This window comes from Nesoenas mayeri (assembly GCF_963082525.1).
Source record: "Nesoenas mayeri genome assembly, chromosome: 3".
NCBI lineage: Eukaryota > Metazoa > Chordata > Aves > Columbiformes > Columbidae > Nesoenas > Nesoenas mayeri.
In genome coordinates, this window is record NC_137544.1 from 83528301 (window position 1) to 83547356 (window position 19056).

Below are 19056 nucleotides of genomic sequence, written 5' to 3' on the forward strand. Positions count from 1 at the left end.
AGTGTGCCCAGGTGGCCAAAAAGGTCAACAGTATCCTGGCTTGTATCAGGAACAGTGTGGCCAGCAGGACTAGAGAAGTGATTGTCCCCTTGTACTTGGCACTGGTGAGGCCCCACCTTGAGTATTGTGTTCGATTTTGGGCCCCTCACTACAAGAAAGACATTGAGGTGGCGACGAAGCTGGTGAGGGGCCTGGAGCACAAGTCTGATGAGAAGCGGCTGATGGAACTGGGGCTGTTTAGCCTGGAGAAAAGGAGGTGGAGGGGAGACCTTATTGCTGTCTACAACTACCTGAAAGGAGACTGTAGCTTGGAGGGTGGTGTTCTCTTCTCCCAAGTAGCAAGTGATAGGACAAGATGAAACAGCCTCCGGTGTGTCAGGGGAGGTTTAGATTGGATAGTAGGAAACATTTCTTCATGGAGATGGTTGTCAGGCATTGGAACAGGCTGCCCAGGGAAGTGGTGGAGTCACAATACCTGGAGGTGTTGAAAAGATGTGTAGATGAGGTTCTTAGGGACACAGTTAAGTGGTGGGCTTGGCAGTGCTAGTTTACCAGTTGGGCTTGATGATCTTAAGGGTCTTTTCCAACCTGAATGATTCTATGATTTTTTTATTTTTTTTTCAAAAAGTTTAGGTTATATTTTAATTTTAAAGTAAAATTAAAATAAATAAAGCATTCCTGAAGTGCCACATGTGGCAAGCAACTCTCTGTTGGATTCTCTGCAGTTTTAAATTTCAGACTCCTCTTCTTTGTCCCTGTCTAAATGATTTGGTTTATCACAAATTCTTAAGTTCTGTATGGGGTGGCTTTTTGCAGCCTATTGCCTCTTGACCATAAAGTAATATTCTGCATAAATTAATGATAAGATACAGCACGGCACTAAGAACTGGGGGCTTTGTTCCAGGAAGATTTTTTTTCTCATAGTTTTACAGTACTGAGCAACTGTAGCACGTACATAGATGGCTTTTTTTTTTTAAAAAAAAATCCCTTATATACCAACCCACGTAGTTCTTCATACTCTGTAGTGAATTACCCATGCATTGTCAATCAACCTTATTTCCCAACACCTCTGCCTACTCTTGTGCTCTATTTTTCTGGTGTTCTGTAGTAACTTTTGCAATGATGCAAGCCAGTAATCTTATTTCATCCTTTAGGGTACAAGACAATTACCACGTTGTATTTAAGAAAATTGGCTTCACACAGCATTGTGCAATTGAAGTCACATTGCACTCTTTCTGCTACCATATTATTACACTAATTAAAAAGTAGTCATGGAACAACATCCACATTTCCACTTTAATAAACAAATATTACCCTAAAGTTATGAATGAGTATAAAAACTTTACCACAAATATTGGTGTCCAAGAAATAGATACATATTGATAGGAAGGATTTTTATTAGAACATGTACCTTACAAAATTATGGGATATACATGTGCTCTTATAAATGCCTACACAAACTCCTCGGACCCTGACAGAGGCTCCAGGAGGAACAGGAGAAGCTAGCAAGGGAGGCATACCTCTTTTTATTTAAGGCACTTGAAAAGACATGGCTTGTGCGTGTATGTGCTTCTCTGTCCCAAAGAAAATGGCAGAGACCTCTACGAATTGAAGTTATTTTAAACTGAGTCAGCCTGGCTAAATGAGGTTTTATTTAAATCTTTAAATATCTGTCTGCAGATATACATGGGAAAAACAACAACAGCAACAACAACAACAAAACAACACAGAAACAAAAGCACCTTCAAATCTGAAAAGCAAGATTTTAAAAGAAATGGCAATATCTTTTCTTGTGAGATTCTAAAGCTAATTCAAGGGGGAACCTCCTTTGCAGAACTGCACTTGGCAGCAGATCTGGCATTTCTTGTCTTCCTATTGGACAAGGGAAAACTGTAAACCTTCCTACTGCTTTCCCACAGAATAATTTTTGCAATTCTATGTTGGCAACACTAACTAGGGAAACAGGTTAACCTTTGTCTTCAGTCAAGACTGCTGTAAGCCTCCCATTTAAAATCAGAGCCTTGACATTCCCTTGATATTTGCTATTTTGAAACTTCCCCCTCTACTTGTTAGTTTCACAGGCAGGAAGGAAAACTGGCTAGGAGACTTTGCTTTTTGTTCTTTTTTAACCCAGTGAGCTGGAGTGAAACCGGAGATTTCTAAAACAGAACACTTCCACTTGCCAACCACAGGTCTCTCCTGAGAAAAAAATGAGTTGGAGCTACCATAACAATATTCTACGTAAGCAAAACAAAACAAAACAGGTTTTGATGGCCCTGTAGTTGGTTTTCAGGTGTCCCTCTGCAGCTCTGAACACCTGATTTCTTGCTTGTGTAACCTGCCATTTACATATATTATCCTGCTCCAGCAGGTGTGTTTTAAAGAAATATAGGTGACCTTGAACAAGTAGATGAAATCTTGAGAGTTGTGGATTGACAGACAGGGTGAGTCTGCCCAATATGGTGTAAAATTTCAGGCACTGAAAGGAGACAGGGTGCTCAGCACTGCATACAAGTTTGTGCTTGCCAAGCCACAATGCAAGTCTTATCAAATACATACAACCAAAGGAAGCTTGTGCAGTCCCAGCTCTTTATAAATGGTTAAGTCAGATTCATAGGTTTATAAATTGCCTTGGTTTTGGGAGTGACAGAGGATTAGATGTGAAAAGGAGATAGTATGGGAGTGGGACGCTTCTGTAGGAACGGGATGAAGAAAGAAGGCTGCAGATCCCAGCCTGCAGTGCAAGTCATGTCAGAATCTCTCTGCAATTTCCAGACTCCTTACAATCTCCTGTCACTGAACAATTTTAAATATCAATGCAAAGTTGAAAGAAATAATGATCTTTGTTAACTTCAATTTGGGGGAAAAAATATGGATTGCTTATTGTTGCAATGTTTTTACAAAGCTTGTGCAAAGGAGAAGGAAAAAAAGAAGACCAAAGACAGAAGCCTTGAAGAAAGCTGACTTTACTTTGAGAACTGGTGGCAGAAGAGAAAAATTGAGTGTAAGAGGAAAGTAGCTCAGAGAGGTTCAACAGTATTACGAGCACAGCTGGAAATTATCCCAGTGTGTGGGAAGGACAGGTAGGCAGTAAGAGACCAGCTCAACTAGTGAGATGTTCAGTGACCTCAAAGACAAGAAACTGGCTTTGCAGGGTTCCTCTGTAAATCAGATCAACAAGATGATCTGGGTTAAAGAAGAACACAAAACCAGGCTTTGTCCTTCACTCCCTGACTCTTTGTTTTTTGTTAGGCTGAGTTGTTTCACTGATACAGCTGATAGTGTAGGCTACAAACAACTGCATCTGCACTACTCAAGGAGTTGATGTTGATGCTTAGAGGTCAGGATCTCCTGCTGCCTTGGAGGTGAGATGTTTAGAACGTATTCACAAAGGACATTAATCTTCACTACAAATCTGAGACGGGAAAAGGCTGGCTAAGCAGCAGTGATTTGAAAGAGCCTCTGAGGTGGAAGAAAAAATCAGCTGCATCTGCATCAATAGTGTGACACTTGCAAAACAAACAAACAAACAAGGCAAATCTGTGGGCATGTAGAAACTGGGATAAATTCATGCACATCATATAACCTTCTCTATCCATTTGGTAAAGACTAATGTCAATGTGGGGCCTAGTAGCAGGCACTATATTTCAAGGAAAATATAAACCTGCTGGAGAGTTCGCCAGAGGAAAAGAAAATTGTATATATGAAGTGGCCTATGATCAAAGATCAAAATAGTAAGTTCCTTTTAACTTAGGGAAGGCTGAGAAGATGCATGGAAGTTTCCAACTTTTTATGTACTCTCGGGGATTATATCTTTTACCAATGTCCTATAGAAACAGAAGATACAAGGTATGGAGCTCAAACTACTTCATGTGTTGACAGTGAGTTAAAACTCCCTCAGAGAGCTCCTCCCGCTCTCCCCTCGCTGCAGGACCGAGAGCAAAGTCACTTCTCCCGGCGGCGCCGCTGCCGGTGCCGGTTGGCGCGGGGAGCGACTCAGGACCCTGAACCCCTAACGGCCGTAACGGCCGCCCCGCGAGCGGCCCTCGCGCTCCGCCCCTGTGGGGGGCGGGGGGCGTGTCCTGGGCGTGTCCGCGCGGTCCCGGCGCGGCCTGGCGCTGCGCGGGTGCGGCGGCTCCTCTCGCCATGGCGGCCGGCGGCGACGGGGCGGGCGAGCGGCCCTACGAGCTGGTGGTGTTCGGGGCCTCGGGCTTCACCGGACAGTTCGTGGTAGAGGAGGTGGCGCGGGCGGCGAGCAGCGGGGAGCTGCGCGGCGCCCTGCGCTGGGCCGTGGCCGGGCGGAGCCGGGAGAAGCTGCAGGCGGTGGTGCAGCGAGCGGCCGAGAGCCTGGGTACGGGCCGCGGGTGGGGGCGTGTGGCGCATGGCCGTCGTCCGGGGATGGCGGGGCCCGCGCGGTCCCAGTGTCCGGGCCCCGTCCGCTCGGAGCGGCCCGCGGGCGGGTGTGAGGGGAAGGGCTGAGGATCGAGGCGGGACGAGCCCCCGGCAGTCGGGGCTGCGCCGGGGAGGTGGCGGCTCGGCCCGGGCGGGCAGGGGTGCGGCGCTCCAGGCGCTGTTGGTGACGGCGGTCTCCGGTGCGCAGGCAAGGCGGCGCTCGGGGCGGAGGTCGGCGTGCTGCTGTGCGATGTGGGCGACGCGGCCTCGCTGGCCGCCATGGCGAGGCAGACGCGGCTGGTGCTGAACTGCGTGGGGCCGGTGAGTGCGGGGATGCGGCCGGTGCTGCCGCGGGGTCCGCCGGGCGCGGCTGCCGGCACTGCCCGGGGCGGTATCTGCCCCTCCGCCGCAGCTCCTGGGCTGCGTGCGGCCGGGCGCCCGGCTCCTCGGGGCAGGGAAAGCAGCGGCGGCTGCCGGAGACCCGCTGCGGAGTTCCCGGAGCCGTCCGCGTGAAATGCAGCTTTTTGAAATGGAACCCACAGTACAGCCGTATACCGTAATTGCCTGAACATTTCTCACCAGAGTCTCCTGGTGCTGTAGTTCATAGAGGGTTGGGTTTTTTTTTCGTCTTTCACAGGCAGCATAACAAGCACGGTAAAGTGGGGAGGAGTTTTGGGTTGTGCTAAAGTGTTTTAAGTGGCGTTCTGTTTGAAGACAGAGTTGGAAAAGAAGCCAGGAGACTTGCTGGTTTCAGTTCTTGGTCTCTTTAAACCTCTCAATGTCAATATTTCCAGCGCGTTCAAGAGGGGATCAAAGTACAAGAGCTGGACGTTGGGTCATGACAACGTCTTTGAAATTAAAGAGTATTTAAGTAGAGAATATGCTGGTAATATGAGTGCAGAAATCATAAACTGAGATTAGATATATTAGATTGGCCTTGGCAATCTTCTCTTAGAAAAATACAGTGGAGTAATCTGCACAGGAAACTTATTTACCAGCAATGAAATTTGTTATGCTGTTTCTTCTCCCCCCTCTGAAAAAATACAAGAACTGTTAAAATTTTGCCTCACTTAGAAAAGGGAGTAGCCATCAAGCATTTAATTTTATTGTAGATATATATGCTAGATAAAGCACATTGGGTGAGTTGTGTTGTGTGGGGTTTATTTTGTTATGTGTGGTGTTCTTTCCTTCTATAGTATAGATTCTTTGGAGAGCCTGTGGTGGAAGCTTGTGTTGAAAATGGTGCAAGCTGCATTGACATCAGTGGAGAACCCCAGGTAGGTGACAGCAGAAAAATGCTCCCTTATATCAAGGATCTGTTTAAGGAGTATTTGTTTATTATGTTTCTGCTAATGTTTTTGAACATGAAGGCAAATTATGCCTCCTGATCTACACTTTCAATATGCATTAATTATTTTAAAGTACATTGATAAATATTTGTTGTATATTTTTCTTACTTTTAGACAAGAGCCTCTCAGGTTCTGTCTAGAAATCCAGGATTTTTGAGTTCTGCCTCAATTCTCAGTTGTGATTCTGTGTAGGAATTTTGGTAGATCACATTTCATTGCACTTCTCTGACACTTTCATAGCGTAAATCAGGAATAATATGTATCCATCTAAAGATTCTTCTGAGTGGTTTGAAGTATGACAGTGAAGTGCTGATGGCCAAAGTTGGAGTTCTGCTTAAAATATTTGTTCTGACTTTGTTTTAGTTTCTGGAAGGAATGTACCTGAAATACAACAAAAAGGCTGCGGAAAAGGGAGTATACATCGTTGGAAGCTGTGGCTTTGACTCTATACCAGCTGATATGGGAGTACTCTACACCAGAGACAAGTTGAAAGGTGACTTACATAAACATGACCTCATGCTGAAAAAGAAATGTCGATGATTCTTTCATCTGGTTTCTTAAAGGAGCAACACTTATGTGGAAACTTTCAGTCTCTCTTTTGCATGCCTTTACCAGCTGACCACTTTCAACCGAATCTGCTAGATGAAAATTTAAAAGTAAATTAGATTCCCATTAGATTGGAGAAAGTTGTTCATTAGGTAGAGGAGGGATTCAAGGTAATGTTACTCACTGAGAGAGCAGAACCTCTAGGCTGCTCAGCCTGCGTTGTGGATGTCCTTAGGCAAACCTCAGCACACTGCCTCTTGTGCAGTGAGAATCTTGTGGGGCACAGACAGCGGGGACAGGAAGGCGACAGGAAAAGGATTGCAAATGAGTAGGTAATCAGGTTTCATAAGTTGTACGAGCTGCATACAATGCCTTTTTCTTTAAGAGACGATAGGTAGTAACTGAAAGATAACTGTATTGGAGAAAAGATTTGAAATTATTTAATTCTGTGTATTTAGCATGTATCAAGCATTAATTGCTTGATCCTAATCTCAAATGAGGATACTTCATTCATGAGGTCTGATTTTCAACTGCAAGGGGCAATAAGAGTAGCCAAATGTTTTGCTTTTATGTACTATTAAAATGTCTGTTTGTGGGATTGCTGTACATTGGAGCATGTCATCAACTCTCAGTTTAAGAAAACAATCTGGATCTGATTGGAGGGGGAGGAGTGGCATGGAAATGAGTATCTCATTGCTCATGGGGTTATAATTTGATACCCAGTACTAGATTTGAATGAAGATGTTTTATATCTCTTCCTGTTTTTACTTTATGGTATCATCTCCTGTCTATCCAGTTGCTTGCTGTGTTGAAATTTGCCCATACAAGTACAGTTTTACAATCTCAGAAGGAACTGAACGAAGCAAAACAAAGCAGAATTAGTAGTAGTTGTTTTGTTTTGCTGTTCATCACAACTAACCATTCTCTGCAGAACACAAGATATGCTAAAATTAAATGTTCTAGGATATCTTGTGTATTTCAGGTTTTTTGTGAGTTTGATTTTTTTTTGGGGGGGGGAGGGGGGTGTTTGGTTTGTTTTTGTTTTGTGGGGGATTTTTTTGGTTGGTTTTGTTTTGTGACTAGAAAAGGTCTACCAGAATCCTTAAGTCCATCTCAGGTTTCACAGCCTACACTATCCTTTATTTTGAAACTTGGAGGAAAACTAAATATGGCTCTTAATATTATTTTCCTTTTTCTAAATTTGATTATTTACATTATCTTGTTAACTAGATAAGACAAACGAAAAAATAGTAAAGATAATATTAGTGACCCTTATTGAAGTACTTTACGTTACAAGTTTGATCCTTGCTAGGTAAAATAGCTGTGGAACTTAATCTTAGCTTGTTGTACTTTGAGATGAACATGTGGCTTTGCCTTTTCAATAATGTCAGTGTGCTGCTATTTGAGTCTACCAGAGTGTACTCTGGTTTTGTGAACTAATGACTGTGTATGCCAAGTAATGTCTTCTCCTCCCTTAAAGGTACGTTAACTGCTGTCGAAAGTTTCCTGAAGGTGAAATCTGGGCCTGAGGTGAGTTGAATTACACCTTCTTGGAAACTCAGAGGTATTTGTGATAATATCACTGTAGCCCATTAGGATAACTGTTGTTACATTATTTCAGACCAGAGAACAAGCTGACAGTTCTTTGATGATGAGTCTAAGAACTTTATTCTTCAGGAGCTAATAAAAGTATCCCAAGCAAATGCCCTTTTGTAAGGTTCAGTTACATAGGCTGTCTACCTAAGGTTTGTTGTGTTAAGCTGTTCCAAGAAATACTTAAGTTTTTGCAGAGATGTGGGAAGGAGTCATACTCAAGTAAACTGTAACAGACGCAGAGTGTTTTGGCAATAATCCTAGTGTTTGGCTGTTGGTCTTTTTTCTATGGTGGGGGTTGTTTCAGTATATTTCAATGCATGTAAGCATTATACATATACATAATAATTGTAATAACGTATAATATATGTAATAATTTTAAGGTCATTATTACAATAATGCAAAGATGACCCAAACCAAGCTGGTGTTGGTGGCTGACAATCAACATATTTCTTTACTAGTCCTGAGCACCTATCTTGACCGATGGGGTCCAAGTCATAGGCTGTTCTTAGGAACATCTGGAGAAGTGGAGGCAGCCCATGGAATGGGAGAGTAATATCTGTTAAAGGACAGAGGATAATAGTTAATGAGAATGCATGAATCTTTATGGTGGGTATAAGGATGGTTTAAGTATGTAATATAAGTTGTAAGTGTTGGTAAGAAGGGATTTCAGTAATGAGAATTAAATGCAATGGGATGGTTAGAAGATAGATATACATACATATATATATATATATGTATGTATTAAATTATGTGGGACCTGAGCATGATGCAAATTGTGTGGCATAAGGGGTGCAGATTGTATTTGGTCTGGCTGAGATGCAGTTAATTTTCCTAATAGCAGCCCTCACAGTGTTGTGCTTTGTGTTGGTGGCTAGAAGGGTGTTGATAACACACCGATGTTTTGGCTACTAGTGAGCAGTGCTTGCTCAGCATCAAGGCTGTCTCTTCAACATTCCCCCCTCCTCACCCAGTATGCTGGGGGTGGGCAGGATCGTGGGAGGGGATGTTAGCCAGGACAGCTGATCCAAAATGACCAAAGGGATATTCGATACCATACGATGTCTGCCCAGCAGTAAAACCTAAGAGAAAGGAGGAGGAGTGGAGGGCATTTGTTATCATGACTTCTGTCTTCTGGAGCAACCACTATATGTACTGAAGTCCTGCATCCTGGGAAGTGGCTGGACATTGCCTGCATTTGCAAAGTAGAGAATATATCTGTGGTTTTCCTTTGCTTCCGCCTGCGGACTTTACTTTTGCCTTATTAAACTGCTTTTATGGTAACCCCCGAGGGTTTTTTACATCTTATTTTCCGCCCTTGCTGTCATGCTGAGGAGGGAGGTGAGCGATAGAGAGGCTTGCTGGGCACGTGGTGTCCAGGCAAGGTCAACTCACCACATTTCAATATACTTTAATTAATGTAATTGTAACATATATTTAATAATTGTGATAATATTTAATACATGTAGTAATTTTAAGGCTATTACTAAAATAACACATGAAAGCTTTGGCTGCTGAATTAACTCCCATGACATGGTATGTCACAGGGTACTTGTGTACATGACGGGACCTGGAAGTCAGCTGTTTATGGCCTTGCGGACCAAGACAACCTGAGGAAGCTTCGAAAAAAGATAGGATATGCCCCTGTTCCGGTAGTTGGTGCAAAACTTAAAAGAAGGTATAAGAAGCTTAAGATGTGAAACATGGCATCTCCTAACTGTTCCAGTATTTATTATATGGCTTGTTAACATATTATTAAATACTAAAAAGATGCATTTAGGGCTTTAGTACAACAAGAACGCATAGATGCTCATCTAGTAGAATTGTACATGTGTTCTGCTTAACCGATTTGTTCATTTTTTATTGAAAAAATGTCTCCCTGCATTTACTGGGTCTCAACGTTGTTCTAAGAGACTTGTAGTGACATGGCAAACTTTGGGGCTGGCTTTCAGAAGTGACGAAAAGAACAGAATAAAAAATGTGAGGAGAATATTCTTCTGATTATCAAACTCATCCTTGCTAGAGTGCGTGGAATTTTGAGTTGAGACGGTGATAATGTGAAGTGGTTAGCTTTCAGTGAAAAGAGAGATTGTCATAAAAATGCTTGAGAAAAAGCCAGTCTTGGCAGGGCTGTTCTGATCTCTTTCTTGCAGTTTGCATGAACATTTGAACCTTTTTTCTGACTTTTTTTTTTTCCCCATTTGCAGAGGACTTGTGTTTTTCAATCAGGAATTCAAAGAGTACTGCATTCCATTCATGGGATCTGATGCTTCTGTGGTGAAACGGTCTCAGCGTTATTTGCACACAGAGTTGCAGGAAACACCTGTAAGTTACTATTATTAGTATACTTTGTCTGTATTACCATTATCAGTGAATCTTTCCTTTGTGTAATAACTGTTCTTGGTGCAGCTCTGTGTAGTAGTGTTTCTGTAGTTAGGTAAATAGTAAGGACTGTGATGTGCTTTTGCTTCTATAGAGGAGGCTTGTTCTGTTGGTCACCTTTGGAAGCTGCGTGACCTGATGTGGTCCAGGTTCTTCTGTGTGCACGGGCCTGTTTCATGCTACTTGATACTCTGCCTGATGAGCGTGGTTACTGCTGCTTGCGTCATTGTTACGGGAGTCTCCTGTAGGGTTCTCATGCTGTCTGATTCCTGGGTATGGATTTGTAGGGAATGGAAGCCTTGAGTCACAGAAATATTTGAGAGGTAGGTTCCATGATTTTGGGGAATAATAAGTATGTTTAATTCTGTTTCTGAGGCTTTCTTTTTTTGTATGAGTAGAGTTTCTAAAAGCATCATAATTGTAGTCTGTGCAACTACGTTCAGCTCAGCGTAGTGTAGTAAATATTCTGGTAGAGAATTCATACACTGCTCATTTGTATCTGGAGATTTCTTCGACGCTTGGGTCTCTGGTGTGGAGAGTAAAGGCAATGTGAAGTGGTGGTAGAAAAATGTTTAGGTTTTTTTTTTCCATGGTTTCCTGAGAGGAGACCAGCACCAACAATCTGTTACAGCTGGGCAGAATCACACACATCTGTTGTTGAGAGATTAAGGTGAGAAAGCACTCTAAAAATATGCTTGGGAACTACTAAGAAGAAAGGGTTGCCATTGTTATTGCAGAATTTTAAAGCAAGGCCTTGGTTTCTTTTCAAATAAAACACAAAAAGGAGGAAAGAATATCTGAGGAAAGAAGCCTGAAATCAGATACCAAAGCACATCTTTCTTTAAAGTTTTCCGCTCTTGTTTACCATGCTCGTTCCCTTGCCGTTCTGTGGTTGTATTGTCTATTCATAATGAATTATAAAATGAAGTATTATTCAAAGAATTGTTTAGAACTAAGGAAGTTGTTTAAGGCCCTATTTAAACAGCTCTCTATAGTATCAAACAATTGCATCATGATTTGGGGGTACATTTCTTTTTACAAATGAATTGGTGCAAAAATTTTAATGCAAATGATATAACTGAAAATGTGTTTGCTTCAGGTGCAGTATGGCGCTTATGTGAACATAGGTGGTCTTGGCTCTGTTATCAAGCTGATGTTTGCTGGCATTTTATTTCTTCTTCTTGTGAAGTTTAGCTTTGGAAGAAAACTTCTGGTAAAAGTAAGTGTTCGAGACTCAAAAGAATTAAGTGTTTGGGGATTTTCTTTTCTCTGTAGCTTATTGTTGGTCTTTTCTTTTTTTTTCTTTTACTTTCTTATTATGTAGTACCCAGAATTTTTCTCTGCTGGGCACTTCACAAAGGACGGACCAACCCAGAAACAGGTAACCGACTGTTTTCCATTGCAATTATTGAACACATTTGTTATGGTGATGGTAGAATAGTAATCTAGAGTCAACTGCTTAGTTTCAAATGATGCCTAAATGCACATTTTCTGTGCCTGTTGAGATAGCTTTGAAAATTTAAATAATCATCAAAGTAAGTGGAACAGATCAGAGAAAAAAATAGATCATGTTGCTGGGTCTGATATATTTGCATGGCTGGCTCACTGCACTCAAATGATGATGACATGGGGAGACTGAGTAGTGAAAGTGTTGGACTGCAGGCACTGAGATGGGCTTTAAAACAATACCAGTTCCAAGAAGGTGGAAGTGATTAAAAATTTAGATGAGATTGCACCTTTTAAGCAATACTCAAAATAATGACTCTCATGTTTATATGGATCATAGTATTTGGCATAATAGATGCTTATATTTACTACCTGTGCTTGTCTGATGTGAGTTACTGATTTGGTGACCGCACTTGTCTTGGCCACTACAGATGGATGGAACCTCTTTCACAATGACTTTTTTTGGCGAGGGTTACAGTGAGGGCCAAGATCCCCAGAACGGAAAACCAAATGTAAAGATCTGCACCGAAGTCAAGGGGCCAGGTGTGTATGTTAATAGCAGCTAACTGCTTTTTCCTCACATTCCCTGCTCTAAAATAGGTTTATGCTTCCATGGCTATTTTCACCCTCAAGGAGTTCTTGCAACATGGACAAAGTCAACAGCCTTTATAGAGTATTATCTCGGATACTAGCATTCATTGTGACCTTTTTTTTTTTTTTTTAAAGTAGCTAATTCATTTGCGTTCTTGTCCTTCTCATTCTTTCTACTAGATGGTCTTTTGAGGTCCCTTCCAATCCCTGACATACTGTGATTCTGGGACTTTCCCCATTTCCATTTCTGCAGAGTAAAGCAGTTAAGGCAGTATGCTTTAAGGATGATTTTCAGTTGCTAGAGCCTGGACTTACTGTTTGTTTATTTTGTGTCTGCTGTGAGTGAACTTAAACAGATCTGGCATGGTGTCATTTCTAGCTATAACATACTTGTGTTCAGACCATTCCTTTGAGGGGAGATGACAGCTGAAGTAAAGTTTGGAGACAGTAAGAATGTATATTCGGAAAGGAGTTAATGAAGTATAGCTTCTTTAAGTAACTAGAGGTGTAGCCAAATGTGCCAGTCTCACAGCAAAAGCCTGAATTTAAGTACGGGATGGGGAGAGCTCTTGCTGTAACAGAGTGTTCTCTGTCACGGAGAGGTGATTGCTTGTGGTTGTTGTCAGTTTATAGGCCTGTATTTGAAGCAGTATTTGTCCAGATTAGATCTTAAGGACCTCACCAGCTACTGGGGATGACTGCCCAGGTAAAAAAGCTGTCCTTAGGTGGGGAAGGCTGTTTAATTGCCAGCTAGATTATCCTTCAGCATGCTGTAGGTAAGAGCAAGATTACATTCTGCATCTTAACATGCTGTACATTGTTTGTTTGGGTTTTTTTTTTTTGGCAGAACCTGGCTATGTTGCTACACCAATTGCAATGGTTCAAGCAGCTGTGTCTCTTCTGGAGGATACAGCTTGTCTGCCTAAGCAGTAAGTACTTTCACATGCAGAACAGCTTGATCTCCCTTAAAGCTACTCTGTGTGTATTTTCTCTTTGAAAATACAGAACTCATAAACCTGTGGATTTTTGTGTTACCCAAAAGGCTGTGCAAAGGAGATACTTCACCATGAGCTGATTTAAACCTACTTATCCTTCCTCTGCCTTCTATTTGAAAGGATCTCATAATAGGTTTTTGGTAATGCTTTTGCAGCATCTATTCCATCAGTGTCTGTAGTTTCAGTTACTAGAATGGTTTCTATTGAGTTTGCTGGATGCAGAAATGGGACTATGAATATAACCAGCTTGCTCTCCTGTGGAATGAAGTGGCTTTTTCTTTCTTGGGTGGGAAGACACATCTTTGACTTCAAAAAAAAAAAAAAAAAAAGGTGCCGGTCACCACTAATGTTTTTATCTTCTCATTTTCAATACAGAGGTGGTGTATATTCTCCAGGAGCGGCCTTCTCCAAAACAAAACTGATTGATCGCCTCAACAAACGTGGTGTGGAGTTCTCTGTTATTAGCAAGCCTGAAGTCTGAAGTCAGGACATGACTGTATGAACTAACACCTTCCCTGGGTCTAACTCCAATAAAACTTATTTGGCTGTAAAAGCCTAATCATAAAATAGTTTCACTGTGGTATTGTTTACAGAGAAACAGAAGAAAAATTGAGTTAAAAGTTAAAATACTATTTGCTATAGTGAGCAAACCCGTAAAGGGTATTGAGTATTAATTAACAAGTATGTTAAATCTGTGACTTACTGCATACTAGTTCTAGGATTTTGTTTAATCTCTTACATTAACTTTTCAGTTACTACTTAGTGGAACCACTATGGCACCTGCTTCACAATTAACCACAGCTGTCTCACTTTGCCCCATTTCCCAACTACTAAAAGCAGGCAGGCCTTGGATAACAAGTGCCTTAGCAGCTGAAACCACTAGTTACTCCCCATGCCTGTTGGGGATTGGCGCTATTACTTTGTGGTGTTCTTACATTTAAAGCCTTGATGCCCATAATGAAATAAAAGAGGAGGAGCTGTTTCTCAGAGTTTAAGGCATAGTTTTGTCTTTTTTTTTCTGGTTTATTATAAAGATCAGCCATCACTGAACTGTTGTCTTAAGATGCATTAACTTTCTTTCTTGCTTGCTTGCATGTAGTAGGCTGTGCTAAAACGGGAGAGGAAGTACTTGTAGGGTTTGGCAATAGGACGATGACGAACAGTTCGGTGGCGGGGCCCGCACGGTCCCGGAGTCCGGGCCCTGTCCGCTCGGAGCGGCCCCCGGGCAGGTGTGAGGGGAAGGGCTGAGGGTCGAGGCGGGACGAGCCCCTGCCAGTCGGGGCTGCGCCGGGGAGGTGGCGGCTCGGCCCGGGCGGGCAGGGGTGCGGCGCTGCAGGCGCTGTTGGTGACGGCGGTCTCCGGTGCGCAGGCAAGGCGGCGCTCGGGGCGGAGGTCGGCGTGCTGCTGTGCGATGTGGGCGACGCGGCCTCGCTGGCCGCCATGGCGAGGCAGACGCGGCTGGTGCTGAACTGCGTGGGGCCGGTGAGTGCGGGGATGCGGCCGGTGCTGCCGCAGGGTCCGCCGGGCGCGGCTGCTGGCACAGCCCGGGGTGGTGTCTGCCCCTCTGCCGCCGCTCCTGGGCTGCGCACCTTCCTGCCACACTGTCATTTGAAAAGGTACCGCAGGAAGCTGAATCAGCCATTGGGAACCATCACAGCTCCTAACAACACTTGAGTAAAAACTGCCAAGGTCACTGCTTGTTTTGATGAATATGGTCCTGCAGGCACGGGATGCTACAGAAGGTCTGATTTCAAATTCCAGTTCTCAATATAAGGGGTTTTGGTAATTTTTATTAAAAAATCTAAATGAAATCACAGTTCATAAAGGCTTTAACTGTAAAAACCAACAACAGCCCAGCTTACCCCAGCAGTCCCTCTTGCTTTCGAGTTCTCTTCCCTGAAAGATATTCTGGATTCCTTTGCTCGTAGAGGAGGAGTGACTGATCGTCCTGGAGATGCAGAGGGAGTTGCCAGGGGTGTGGTGCGAAGGCTGGATCTGAGAATAGACTGAGGAGTAAACCCAGGAAAAGCAGAAGCAGATGTGGCCAAAACTTTAGTTTTCTATGAAAATAAAAGCTTTTTTTTAAAAAAAAAAAAAAAGTGGTTATTTTTTAAAGTGCTTTTAATTTAAAACCACTTAAATCTTCTAAACAGCTTCACTTGTCAAAAGTATTATTTTCAATTACACACAGAGTTTGTACCAGCAGGGAGGACAAAGTTTAGCCTCTGTACTGCTCTTTTTCCAAAGGTACAAAAATCTTGATGATAATAACCTGTGCTTTTTTTTGTTTTGGTGTTGTGGTTTTTATGCCAACATAAAATGTTATTTTTCAAAGTAACTTCCTGAAGAAAGAAGGATAAGGCAGCTCGTTGTCTGCAATATTCTCTCCTTTCTTCCTTTTTCCCTTTTTTCTCTACCCTGGTTAAGCTGTTTGGGACCAGGGAGCTCTGTTTCCTGGACTGGCTGCTCAGTGTGGATGCAATTCATGAGGCATTGAGTATCACTTTTTTTTTTTTTTTTTTCCCCATTTTATATATATGAGTAGTAGTGTATTAGTATTATTTTGGTATTGTATTAAACTGTTTAACCTCAATCCCTGAGTTTCCTCACTTCCCTTTCAATTCTCTCACCCGCTTGGAGGGTGGGGAGTGAGTGAGCAGCTATCATGGGTTTGATTGTTAACTGGGGTTAAACCATGACAGTCTCTTTTGGCTCCCAGTGTGGGGCCACAGGGACTAAAATCTGGCATGAGAGAGGGACTAAAGTTTTGAGGTTTGGTGTTTTTATTGTCACGACTCAAGTTCGATTTTCTTGGCAAGGTACCACCTTGAAGGGTTGAGAGAATCACAGGTCTGTGTTCTTTGGGCATTATCTAGCAGTGGTAAAGCAGAATGCATTTATATTGGTTTAAAAATTCTGTGTCAAGCCTTGTGTCGTCATGCTCTCTGAACTGTTCTGCTGTAACTTATTTGTTCCGAGCATATTTTACCGGTACTTTTGTGCAGTCTGTCACTGCTGGAATTTGGTCTACAGTAATGGTTTTGCTGTGTGGCTCAGCACTGATATACTTAATTGTACTTAAGCCAATAGTGAATTTATATTCACTATTGTTGTACCTTGAGAGCCCTCCAGTGGAAATTAAAGATAATTGTACCTCTGTTTTTTTTCCATTGGATGAGCCAGGCTATAGAAGAGCTATCTAACCACACCTTTCCTTTTTCATTAGGACGGAGAACGGATGTTTTTGAGAACTTAGAATATCCTTGGGGATTTGATCATACCCTGTTGGTATTGCCGGGTTTGCTGAATGTGTGTCAGTTCTTGCTGGCGATAACATTATTTAAGGAAATAAGGCTAATTAGGACTGCAGCTACTGCAGCTCCTGTGACAGATGTTGCATCTGCCTGAGCCTCAGTGACACACAACGCAGCTACTGCAGCTCCCACACAGCCACTGCAGTTACTCCGCCCCCCCACGTCTGGCACTGCTGCTACTCCAACCCTGACAGCAGGTACTGCAGCTTCTCCAGTTTTGGTGACAGCCACTTCAGCCACTCAGTCCCCTGCAGTGCACACTGTAACTATCTGGACTGGCAATAAGTCAAGCAGATGAACAGCCCGTGTCAGCACCAGTCACCCTTGTAAAGAGTCACAAGAAAGACTAACATAGCAAATGAGGATGAGGGAGAGTTATCATCATGGCAGGGGGCAGAGCAAGAGATAAGGATTGAGTGGTTATCTCAAAATGAACTGTGAGATATGCCAAGAGATTTCAGTCATCGTGAAGACAAGAATACTGTAACATGGCTGCTCCGATGCTATATATCAGATAATGGAGCCAGTGGTCTAGAACTAGAGGGTAAGGAAGTGAAGCAGCTGGGATCTCTGTCAAGGGAAGCAGCCCTTGACAGGGTGATTGAAAAGAGAAAGAATCCTGCAGCCTCTGGAGGCAACTCCTGACAGAGGTACCCTCTGCCTGAGAGAATTAGCTATGTGGGAGATAGTTTATTTTGGCCCAGGCATTCAGGACTGAACAGATCCAGGTGAAATCAATTGTAGATGACCCATGTGGCAGAAGTTCATTTAGAGTGCACCACTGTCATGTGCTATGTCCTTGGCAGGAATGAGGTGGACAAGCACAGGTACACAGAAGGTGAATGAAGTAGCTGACCAACTTTGGGATTTAGAGAACAAGCTCGCTACCTCTTTACAGGCCTGTGTTTCAGCTGTGGAGAGACTGTCTGAAAAATGTGAAGAGTGGTTTGAAAAGCTGTTACAGGAAATCAAGGAAATCAGATCTACTTTCTTAGGAATAAAATGGCAAGGTGAATGTTGTCAGATCCCAATGTCAGATCAACCAAACAGCAGCTATGTCTCCACCAACTAAAAAAAAGGAGACACAAGCTTTCTTGGGTGTTGTACGTTTCTGGAGAATGTACATTCCAGACTGGTCAGATTGTGAGCCCTCTCTATCAAGTGACTTCTGCGTACTGTAAAAGGAGATAAAGTCCCTGCAGTGCATGTGAAAACTATGTTAGGGAAGGCAGTCTGGGTTACTCCTGCCTCTGGCAAAGGCAAACCCATTCCTGGGATTGCTTTTGCTCAAGGACCTGGGAGCACCTGGTGGGTGATGATGAAGGATGGAGAAGTCTGATGTGTATCTTGGAAAGGTTTGATTCTGGGTAGGAATGCTCAATATTGAACTGCATAATGTTAATTGCTACATAATACTGTAGGCCATACTAACCGTGTTCAGTAAGCATCTTTCAGATTAACGTAGTGATGATGAAACCAGAGCTGGCTTCAACAAGTGGCACCTGGCAATTTCCTCAAAGTTGACATATTTAACCTGTGAACTGTGGGTATGAGGTGCACTAGATACACCATCTTTCCTGAGCTGGAAGACTGTTGTGATAAAATGAAGCTCAAACTCATGAACTAAATGAATTCAATGAATATTTCAGAAGGAAGGCCCATGGACTAAGGGAATGATATCTGTTTGTATATATGTATATGTGTGTGTGTGTGTGTATATATATATATATATATATATATATAGTAGTAGTAATTAATTAGAGTGTATTAGTAATACCTAAGCATGACATAAATGATATGCAATAAGGGGTGGAATGTGCTGGTTGGCTTTAAATGAGTTAATTTTCTTCATGCAGTTGGAAACTCTCATTTTTCATAGCTACCATGGTCATAGTTTGGATTTCATTTGAGAACAAGATGGCACTTTGGGCTAGAATTAATATCCTTTGTCATGTAGCTTTCCAGTGTTTTTGTGTTGATAAGAGAATGTAAGAACTGTTACCTTAGCTGTTGTCTGCAAGACCAAGGCCTTTTTGGGCTTTCTGTCTGCAGATGTGAGGCAGCTGGAAAGGGGGGCATGGATGGACCAGACCTTGACTGACATCCAGGCTGATCAATGAGAATATTCCATGCCATGAGCATAATGCTGTGTATTTAATGATAGTGTGGATTTCTGGCTAGGGAGACCTGTTCCAGCTCAGGTCTGTTTTGGTTGAGTTCCATTCAGGAGTTCCTTTAGTTTGCTCTTTTGAAATTCTGCCATCTTGCAGTTGGCTTCTGGGCTTTTCTGCCTATTTGGCCTTTTTTCTCTCTTTCCTCAGGATCAGCAGTTTGGGACCAGGGTGCTCTCTTTCCTGGACTGGCTACTTGACATGGACAAAGTTACTGAGGAATTGCTTTAAGAATCACTTATTTTTATGTTTTCTTTTCATTTTCTATGTATTTTTA

General features: G+C 42.7%; 2 protein-coding genes across 3 annotated transcripts in view; one reads left to right on the forward strand and one right to left on the reverse strand.

Annotated features, from left to right (window-relative positions):
* Positions 1-4125: 4125 nt before the first annotated feature.
* SCCPDH (saccharopine dehydrogenase (putative)) lies at positions 4126-14241 on the forward strand. Of its 2 annotated transcripts, none has more exons than XM_080340850.1 (12): positions 4126-4351; positions 4601-4713; positions 5589-5669; positions 6105-6234; positions 7768-7817; positions 9428-9558; positions 10088-10205; positions 11362-11481; positions 11587-11643; positions 12140-12251; positions 13147-13228; positions 13670-14241. In XM_080340850.1, exons 1-12 carry the CDS (start codon positions 4147-4149, stop codon positions 13773-13775), a joined length of 1305 nt encoding a protein of 434 aa, XP_080196976.1. In that variant the 5' UTR covers positions 4126-4146; the 3' UTR covers positions 13776-14241. The 2 variants fall into 2 exon arrangements, with proteins under 2 accessions (XP_080196976.1, XP_080196977.1); XM_080340851.1 differs by having other exon boundaries at positions 13147-13232; positions 13670-13760.
* A 111-nt stretch (positions 14242-14352) lies between these two features.
* The window catches only part of LOC308038678 (protein ELYS-like), a gene marked incomplete at its 3' end in the record, with an annotated part of 42551 nt that continues 37847 nt past the window's right edge, over positions 14353-19056 (reverse strand). Inside the window, exons 35-37 of the mRNA XM_080341454.1 lie at positions 18611-18671; positions 15157-15354; positions 14353-14895 (exon numbers count right to left, since the gene is read on the reverse strand). Of these exons, the coding sequence (XP_080197580.1) occupies positions 14353-14895; positions 15157-15354; positions 18611-18671 (802 nt within the window). The remainder of the gene's footprint in view (positions 14896-15156; positions 15355-18610; positions 18672-19056) is intronic.